Source organism: Penaeus vannamei, chromosome 31 (assembly GCF_042767895.1).
Source record: "Penaeus vannamei isolate JL-2024 chromosome 31, ASM4276789v1, whole genome shotgun sequence".
NCBI classification, from domain to species: domain Eukaryota; kingdom Metazoa; phylum Arthropoda; class Malacostraca; order Decapoda; family Penaeidae; genus Penaeus; species Penaeus vannamei.
Genome location: NC_091579.1, coordinates 17,385,732 through 17,395,731, shown reverse-complemented (window position 1 = coordinate 17,395,731; position 10,000 = coordinate 17,385,732). Strand labels below are relative to the sequence as shown.

Sequence of the window (10,000 nt, the reverse complement as noted above, 5' to 3'; positions counted from 1 at the left end):
TCTTTTGTTAAACCAAATTTGTTGAGATGGGTGGTTTGTATGTTGTCAACTATAATCTCTGTGGTTTCTAGAAGTGGCACATTCGTGAACAACGATTCCACATCAAAACTCGCCATAGTGCTGGGTTGTTCAAGGTCAAGAGAGGTTATTTCATTTGCAAAGGCTGTGGAATTTTCAATGGTATATTGATTGGTAGTTAACGGGGAAATGATAGGAACCAGGAACTTTGCAGTGTTGTAGTTAAAAGTACCAATCGATGAAATAATGGGTCTTAGAGGGATATTTGGTTTGTGAACTTTAGGGAGACCATATAGCCTTCCGGCTATTAGGAGTAACGTGCATGTTTGTTAAGTCGTCACACCAACATGAATTGAAAATAATGCTTAACCCATTCTTGTTGTCCAGACCTAAATCTCTGCTCCCCTTGCAGGAATTGATGTAGAAGTATATTTAATAATTATTCAATGTTATGTCTATTGTTGCTTGGATTTATTGAAAAAGAAGTTACCTGAAATGATTGTTAATGCTGTTGTTGGGATTTCATCATCTCAATGCATGTAAATAACAAAATTTAATGTATTGCTTCACACTGTTTTGCAGCTTCCAGAGTGGTACGTGTCCCAGCCTCGCAGTCATCACCGTCAGCACGAGATGCATCCTCTCCCTCCATGACTACTATGCAGACATACCTGGCAGCCATCCCAGGTTTCAAACCCAGAAAAAGGTAAGTACTTATGCTAGGATACAGTTTGATTGCTGTACAGTTTTGACATGGAGGGTGTGGAATGTAGGTCATGGCTTTGAAAACTTTAGATTTGAGGGGAGAAATTAAGGTTGACATTGAGTGCTAGGATTGTTTTATGTTTTCCCCTAATATATACTATTATGGGAAGTGCACATATCAACCTTAATTTGGAAGTGAGTGGTGTTAGTATACCTTTATCATGATCAGAAAAATACGCCTTTAGTTGATTTTGTTTCATACTATAACTAGCAGACAAACTAATTTTTTGTATAACATCTTAAGGCTTTAGTGACTCATCAGACTTAAGCCACTCCCCTTATTGTTGCAGGTCTCAACGTAAATTATCTGCGGCGGCACAGTTGGCACAAACGAAGGAAGGAAATGTGGACTTGGAAACACCTGACTCCATCCTTACAAGTGTCAACCTTAGAGCCCTCCTCAATAAACACACCTTTGGTAGCCTTCCTCCTGCTTATCAGCACAGACTGATCAAGCTTTTGCCAATGGTTGATCAGTCAGTTGGGGCTGATGACACCCTCAAGTGAGTGCTTTATATATGTAAAATTACATCAGATTTGAGAATGTCTTGTTTTTCTTGAGATTTTTAGTTCCTCTTTGTTAAATCTCCCTCACTCCCTGCAGAGTTATTCCAACGGGCCTCAATAATGAATTCTTTGGCCGTGCTTGTGAATCCTGGAGATGTCGCCTGGGTGAAGGAGAGTTCACTCATGACAACCAGGTTAAGTTAAAAGTGGAAGCAGAGAGAGAACGTACAAAGTTAGACCCATGGAAGGTATGCTGAAATTTATTAGTGTTGAGACAATGGATATATTGTTATTGTTTTTGATATTTGAATACATGATGTTCTGTAAATGGAAGTTATAGAAGATGAAAATTTATTAAAATATTGAAGGTTAAAATGTGATGCACAAACATTTCTCCCCCTCCCCCCCCTCTCTCTATCTCTCTCTCTTGCTCTCTTCCCCCCCTCGCTCTCTCTCTCTTTCCCCCTCCCCCCCTCTCTCTCTCCCCCCCCCTCTGTCTCTCTCCCTCCCTCTCTTTCTCTCTTTCTCTCCCTCCAGGTTGCCCACTTCGAACCACTATGGGGAGTGAAGCAGGGTTGGTGTAGCACTGAAGGGGAAACCAGTTCAAGCAGTCCTCCCTCCCCCTCTGGTGGGAGTGTCTCCATGTCACCCCCACAAGAGTCACACACAACACCAGCGTTTACTTCAAGCTTTTCCGATATACACATCAGCCAACTAACCAAGGTGCTTGAGCACATAGCAACCCGTAACGAGAGAAGAGCTCAGAGGAGAACCCAGAGAAGAGCAGAGAGGAGAAAGCAAAGAGAAAGGGAGTTAGCTGAGGAACTCTCCAGATGTTCTGCAAGTCAAGCTAGCTCCATTAACCCATCTGCCAATTCTTTGTTGGGGCTCCCCAGTGCTTTGCCTGCACCCCAAACGCCAAGCTTGGCAACTGCGACTCCAGTGACCTTGCCCCTTGTCCCAAGTTCTTCACCCCTTCCCCCAAACTCATTATCTTTGTTCACTAGTTCTTCATTACCATTGCATGCCAGTAAGAACAATCTTAGTGAAGTGACTAGCGGTGTTCATGCAGTGTTCTCAGCTGAGGAAAAGTTGCCACTGCAATCTCATGTGGTGAATGTAGATTCTGTTGTCTTGTCAAAGGATATCTTAAAGAGGAAAGATGGACTAGCGCTCACCACAACCACGCCCTCAAAGAAAATCCGTGTGTCAAATGCAGATGTGACAAACAGTTTTGTTGTAAAACCAGGGCCAACTAGTGCAACTGCCCAGATATTAACTACACCTGTCAGTTGCCAGAGCGAAGCACCCAGAACAACTCGTGTTCCAACAACATCAGTAACTGGAACTCCTAAGGTTGTCTCTAGTAGTGTCAGCATAAACAATCCTACTGTTGCAACAGGAGCTCCTGGGGTTCCCATAAAGCCAACATCAGTTATGGTTGTAAGTGCTCCCTCATCAGCAGGGAGTGCAGTGGTGGTCACAAACCCAAGGATGTCTCCTGCAGCAAGAATATCCCCAGTAACAAGAGTCTCACCTTCGCCTTCACCTTCAAGACTTTCCCCAGTTGTACAAGTTGTCTCGCCCTCTCTCTCTTTGGCCCCATCACAGAGTCCACCAGCTAGCAGAACAGTTGTGGTAGCTGGTCAGACTCGGCCAGTGGAGGTTTCATCCAGTGCCCCACCAGTCTCCCATGTGGCAAATACTGTAGTTCAGCCTCTGCCTACATCGTCGGTAGCCAGTCTTACTTCTAGAGTGAAACCTGTCAGAACACCTCAGGTAAGCCAAAAGTCTTACAGAAAGATTTGCTTGCAACATTTTCATGATCTGAGCCTAAGGCCATATCCCCACTGGCATAGAGCAGGTCCAGCCAGGCCCAGGCAGATGGGTTTGGGAGTATGCATTTTGTGTGTCCTTACTGAATAATGATATGCTTTTATGGACATTGTCATAAAATGCATTTCTGCTTGTGACAGTTGGTACACAGAATATTTTTGCCATCCAATTCCAGTATGGCAAGTTGCATGTGTCAACACTCCCAAACTTGGCCTGTACTCACTGCTAGTGTGTCCAGTTTTATATGTATAATGTTATAAGACATCTCAATTCAGCATTTTATGCCAACTTATCCTTACTGAAGTAGATGTGGCTTAAGGAGACTGTTCCAGATGGGGGGGGGGGACAAGGGGTCAAATTGTGTTAGCTAGCAAGTAGTATAGGTACATGGATGAGGAAACTACCAAGTAAGTATCAAAGGCCTGCTGTTGTTAGTTCTCTTGGAGTCAACGTGAGACCCACTAAACACTTGGGGAGGTATGTCACTAATGAGCGCCTAGGTACACCTATGTCGACATTTGCTTGATTCAGTTGTGCATACTGCATTTGATTATGACATTGTGCATAGATATGAGTTGGTGAATGTTCAAGGAACACTTTTATAAAGATAATGGGTGCAAAAGGCTAATCAACAACCCTACACTTGTTTTCCATTGCAATCTTTTACTGTTGACAATTATTGAAAAAAACAGTTTGTAGGGATAACTAATATATTTTATTCCTTTAGCTATAAAAGTCGATGTAGACCTACTAAATGAGGATGATTAATTTTTTAAAACTTAGTGTGTGTGTTTGCATACAGACAAATAAAATATTTTATTTATAATATTTTATATTTTGGCCACTTGCCAAATTTCGTTGTCTTATTTTTCTCTAAATCTAATGATATATATATATATATATATATATATATATATATATATATATATATATATATATGTATATATTTATAAAAAAAAAAAAAAAAAGATTAGTGTACTTTATGATGCGATTATTACCAAGTCAGTCGGAAATATCATTTTCATTAGGGACGCTTTCCTATAAAGGTATTTAATTTTGTTTGTTGGATATAAAAGTAGATATGGTTGTCTGAAAAGTTAAATAATGCATTGAACTATAGGGACACCTAGTCTAAACTTTTTTTTTTTAAGAAATGGAGAACTGTGGATGGCAATATCAGTACAGAATTATCCTAGTTATAAAGTCCTAGTGTGAATACAACATGGTGGTTCAGTGTTGAGAATTTTAAAAGCATATGAATTTATTATATGGACTTCGAGATTTACAGAAGTAGTTGAATTTTTCCCGTGCTCCACACATGGGGGAATAGACTTACATCGACTTTTATATCTAAGAGTATAAAATATACTGGTTATCATTTTCTTTGATAATTGTCATTAGTAACAGATTGCAATGGGAAATGAGTACAGAGTTGTTGATTAGCCATTTGCACCCATCATCTTTACTAAGAAGTGCATAAAGTCATGCAGACACCTAGGTGTGGTTGGATATTTGTGAATTTTTGGTACCTAAGTCCTACTGTAACGTCAAAATGTAATATTTTTTTCGGAAACGCACAAAATGAATGCGATAGTTTTTTCAACTCTAGACGAAGACTGCACACACTAACAAGTTTAATGTTGAATAAAGTTTTTTATTTCAGAATAAGTATTACTGTGTACTATCATCAGTCTGAAGTCATCAGTACCTCGCTTATATCTCTGAAGTTCAAAATCTGACTTTTAGGTACCCTTTGTATTGAATGCTCAGTTTCAAATCAAATCAAATTTACTGATGCCATAATTGAGCGAATATTAACGGAAATACTTTAATTCTTACTTATACAGCTATTTGCAAACAGTAGTGCTTCTTACCCAGTATATGTACAGATCACTTCGTAAACTACAACATATTACCAGGGAGTCTCAATGGAAACATATTTCGTCTGTAAAAGGACACAAAACTTACCTTTTTTTTTTTTTATTAGATATATTTTACAAAATATTTCATTATAAATCAGAAATATTTTTTTTCTGATATTGGTATAGAAGTGTTCTTTGAACATTCATGAACTCATATCTATGTGCAATGTCATAATTAAATGCTATATGCATGATTGCAACAAGCAAAAGTCCACATAGGTGTACCTGGGCGCTCATTAGCGGTGTACCTCTCCAGGTGTTTAGCGGGTCTCGCGTGTGCTGCCTGAGAACTAGCCATAACTTGGTAGTTTCCTCATTCATGTACCTATACTATACGCTAACTCAATTTGACCTATCCCCCACTCCCATCTAGGACAGTCCCCTTAATAAGGGAAATGTTTGTAGATGAATTATTGTTTCTTTTTGTTTCAGAAAGATTTGTTACTTGTTTTGTGTGAATTTGAAAGTTTTAAGTATATAAATGGCCCCTTCACAATAAAGAATTTGAATTTCTTAAGATGTAAAAGATTTCAGGAAATTAGTTTCTAAAATGTATGATTAAGATAATATTAGTGGGGCTTTAATATTTTTATATGCCAAGATGTCTTTACAGTGTTATACACTTAAAATAGACCATTTATCATGAGAGTGAATATGCATTGATAAGTAGAACTGGTAACACTCGTCAGAATTTATAAAGTTAACCATGCAACTTTTACGTTTTACTTGTTATAAATGGAAATTAAGCCTGCCAGCTTTTGTACTAAAGACAGTTTTATCCATAAGTAAAGGGCTGCATTTGATAATGAAACATGATTATTTCAACTAATGATATGAAGTTGGGGCTAGGTATAGTTCACAGTTGTCAGTCCTTTACTATACCAAGCTTTTGTGATCTTTCAGGGTTTGTCAGGGGCAGGAACCATAGCCTTGAAGGTGACCAGAAGCAGGCCTCCAGGAGGGGTTAACATCCAGAGATCGTATGAAATCGTCCAGGCTGTCATTGCCAACAGCCCGAACAGGGACCAGTTACAAGCTCAGCTCAAAACTCCAGCAGCTTTACTTGCTGATGTCAAACCTAGCACCAGTGGGCAGACAGTGGTGGCTCCATCAGTCAGCAGTGGCAATACTATTGTGACCAATCCTGTTAACAGTCAGGTGGTGGTGCAAGCTGCCCCACAGAACCAAGTGCAGACTATTACTGTGGTCAAGGCTGTTGCTACCACCAGCAGTAACAGCACTAGTAGCACATCACCTGTACAAGGGGCTCAACTCATCACCAGTGGCCCAAGAATGGTCCGTCAGGTGGCTCTCAGTGTCAGTGGTGCAGCTGGGACCACTGTGATGCCACCCATAGCGGGCACACCAGGGACCATGGTGCTACGACAAATGGTCACACCTCAGTCTCTCTCGACCCCATCCCAGGTACCTTTGGCTTCTTCAAGTAGGGCCTCCTCTCTTTTGCTTGATGGTAAACTAAGGATTACTTGTGGTGGTGGTGTTGGTGGTGGCAGTAGTGTTAGTGGTAGTGGTGGAAGTGGTGGTGTTGGAGGCAACTATACGAGAGACTCAAGTACAGTTACAAATATCCCAGAAAGTAATGTTATTGTTTCAGGACAGAATAGTACTGATGTAGGTAGCTGCAGCATTGGTTGTGATGGGGAAGGAAGTGGTGGGAGTGTGTCTGGCGTTGCAAGCATCAGTAATGTGAGTGAGAGCCTCTGCAGTTTCAAGTTTGGGGAGCCTGTAACAACCATGGTAGTGATGTCTCAGCCAAGTGGTGTAACACCAGTTAGCAGTAGGGTGCTGGTCCTTCACCCAAGTAATAACAGTAGTGAAGGCATTAGTGACAGTAGTGGTGGTGGGTGTAGTGGCAGCATTGGTACAAGCAGTGGACCACTGCTTGTGTCATTTTCAGCGGAGTCTCAGCATCACCTCAATCCTCAGTCTGATTCCTCTGACATATCCCCCATATCCCTGAACCCTCCTAACTCCCCAAGTCCCCTCACAGTTTCTGCAGTACCTGTGATAGGTGGGGGAATCACCCATAATTCTCAGCCGACACCTCGGCTTTCGGCTGCCCCATCTTCAGCTGTGTGCTTACCCAATTCCCACTCTATCATTTTACAGGTGAGACTGTACTTGAGATTTGTGATGATCCTGTAGTACAAGTAGAATTTGTTTATTTTCTTTGATGGGCTGTGAGAATATGTTGTGGTCCTTTTTATGTCTACTGTCAGTTATCCATTTCTTAATACAAATTATGAAGCCAGGAGTAGTGTTTTGTTTGTATGGCTACACAAAGGTCATTTTATGTGTGCATTTATTTGGTGTCAGAAACTTTTGAAGGGCCTTAGTTAAAGCCAGTACCCCTTATGGTTAAAGGGATACTAAATACAAAAACCCTTCTCTGCCCATGAAAAATGCTCATTTGACCATTTATATGCAGTAGTACACAAAAGAACGCTGTTATATTGACTTCTGCCATGGATTATTTGACTGTTTTATTTGTTGATCACATCAGAGGATGAAAGGAAAAGATATGCTTTTATTTTAGCATAGATTTAAGTTATTGTAGAAAAACATTTAATTTTTATGACTTTTTAATTAGAAACATTGATGTTAGATATACAGTATATGCATGTAAGTGTTTCAAGACAAGAAGTACTTGTGTGAGTGTGTGTGTGCATGTGTGTGAGTGTGTGTATGTGAGTGAGTGCATGTACATATGTGTGCTTGTGTGGCACCTGCTTGCATGTTTGTCTGTACATATAAAAGTAATGTTATCACAGGTATATTTTGTTCTGTTTGGAGGCAAGGAATGACCAGATTAAAGGATATTCAAAGGGAGTACAGTTTTGGAGCATGATTTATGTACTCTTGTATATATTTTCTTTTTTCTGCTATATATGGTTACTTTTTGATCAGATAAGTATTTGTATTGATTTAGCAATCATTGTTGTATTCCTTTCCCATTTAGAATGAATGGTTTTGAGTATATAAGAAACGCTCTTTTTATGTAATGTAGTTCACTGATGTGTTGTTCAATTTGTTTAGTTGATGACCAGAAAATATATATTATTTATACAGGGAACTACTATTTTTGCTGGATCATATATATCTGACTTTAGACTGATATACTAATCTCATGAGTTAGATCTTTTGCCCTTAAATTGGGTGCAAAGTTTAAAAAAAAATTTGTTACTGTATTACCAAGCTTTGTGTGTCTAATTAAGTCTGTACATTTTTCAGCATGAGGTTTGCGAGGGCAGCATGGCCCCTCCAACAGCCACCTCCAGGCCGATCACCATCCTGCGACCCACAACTGGAGGAAAACAGATAGTCGTACAGACTGTACCTGTCTCCAGTTTACAAGTTTTAAGGCTAAAGAACATATCCAGTGTGAATGGAGAAGGCATAACTAGCAGTGATGCACAGCACCCTCCACGAGCAGCCAGTGCTCCACCCAATAAGAGTGGTGTCATGGTAGCCCTGGCCCCAAGACCTTCTAGTGTGGGCCCACGCATTGTTGTGCAGACAAGCAGTGCTCAGGGCTCCCCAGCCACTATACTTACTTCAGCTGGACAGCATTTTTTATCCGAAGGTGACCCCAGTCCAGGTGTAAGTAGCTGTGACAGTGACCAGCATGTCACAACACGGGCTGGGGCCTCTCAGTCCTCTGACATATCATCAGAGAACATCCAGGAAAACCAAGTGGAAAGTCTAGCACCTGTAACTAGTGCAGCTTCAGTACAGTTGACTACAAACTGCACTGGGCCTGGTACAGGTACAGGTCCTGGCTCAGGAAATGAACCAGCTGTCACAACAGTCTCCAGTGTTATCAATTCTTTTCAGAATCTCAATAACAACCCCAGTATGCCCCCACAATCAGTGCAACACCAGCATCCGCAACATCCAGTTGCGTCACAGCATCCAAACATGCCTGTGAGACCAAATATGCGCATGATGATGAACAACATGCCACACATAAATAACATGCAGACCCTGAACAATATGCAGCCTATGAATAATGTTGCCCAGATGAATCCAATGCCTGGCATGAATGGCATGGCCTCCATGAACATGCAGGGGAACCCAGCAAATCAAGGCATGCATGCAATGCCACCACAAATTAAAGGGGACAACAATGAGGATGGTTGTCCATGCAACATGAAGGCCATGATTATGTGCATGAAGTGCGGTGCTTTCTGTCACCATGATTGCATTGGCCCTGCTAGATTGTGTGTAGCCTGCCTTATTCGTTAGAAAAACAGTGTAATATTTACACTTCATTTTCAGATTGGTCAACACAGTTACACCTCATTTTGGTAAATGAAGGGAATTTTTTTCCTCATTTGTTTTCAGGGATGATTCCATGATGAAAGGGATGCATATTAGTTACTGAACTAATTTAGTGCCTAGGATTACAATTTGGCATGTTATAAGACTTGCTATGCAGGCATTTGTAAGACAAAGTATTTTAGAGAGAGAAAAAAAAATCATACATAATTTGACCTAGAAATTTCTGCCAAAAGGTAGGAAAGAACCAGTGACTTCAGTGGCAGTGATGAAACCTCAAAGATAATTGTGAAATGGATATCTCAGGAACTGATGAGCCGGTCACTCATGCCTTTGTTTGTCGTTTTTAGGGGGCGAATACAACTGGCGGGAGAAAAGAAAATGCGTCATAACTACTCTTATAACTGTTTGCTTAGACTGATTGAATAGGGGCTGTGGGTCCTCTGTGAGAACTCGTCACCTCTAAGGAAAAGAAAAAATGGTCCTTGTGGATTAGCATTTAAACACATGACAACAGACAGTTGATGCATTTGGAAAAGTATGTATTGTGATAACAGTACAATGGTGATGGTGCACTTTTTAAAAGGACTTCTTAACAGATGTACCAATGTGTTTAGAATTGCCCATCATTTTTTAGTACTTCGTTTATTGTA

General features: G+C 40.5%; 1 protein-coding gene across 1 annotated transcript in view; it reads left to right on the top strand.

The window, feature by feature from the left end:
- Positions 1-10,000, top strand: part of LOC138867644 (polycomb group protein Asx-like) — a gene marked incomplete at its 3' end in the record, with an annotated part of 10,484 nt that extends 484 nt beyond the window's left edge. Inside the window, 9 exon segments of the mRNA XM_070144163.1 lie at positions 72-192; positions 431-444; positions 588-724; positions 1,074-1,286; positions 1,388-1,538; positions 1,828-3,069; positions 5,952-6,543; positions 6,601-7,178; positions 8,301-10,000. Of these exon segments, the coding sequence (XP_070000264.1) occupies positions 72-192; positions 431-444; positions 588-724; positions 1,074-1,286; positions 1,388-1,538; positions 1,828-3,069; positions 5,952-6,543; positions 6,601-7,178; positions 8,301-9,314 (4,062 nt within the window).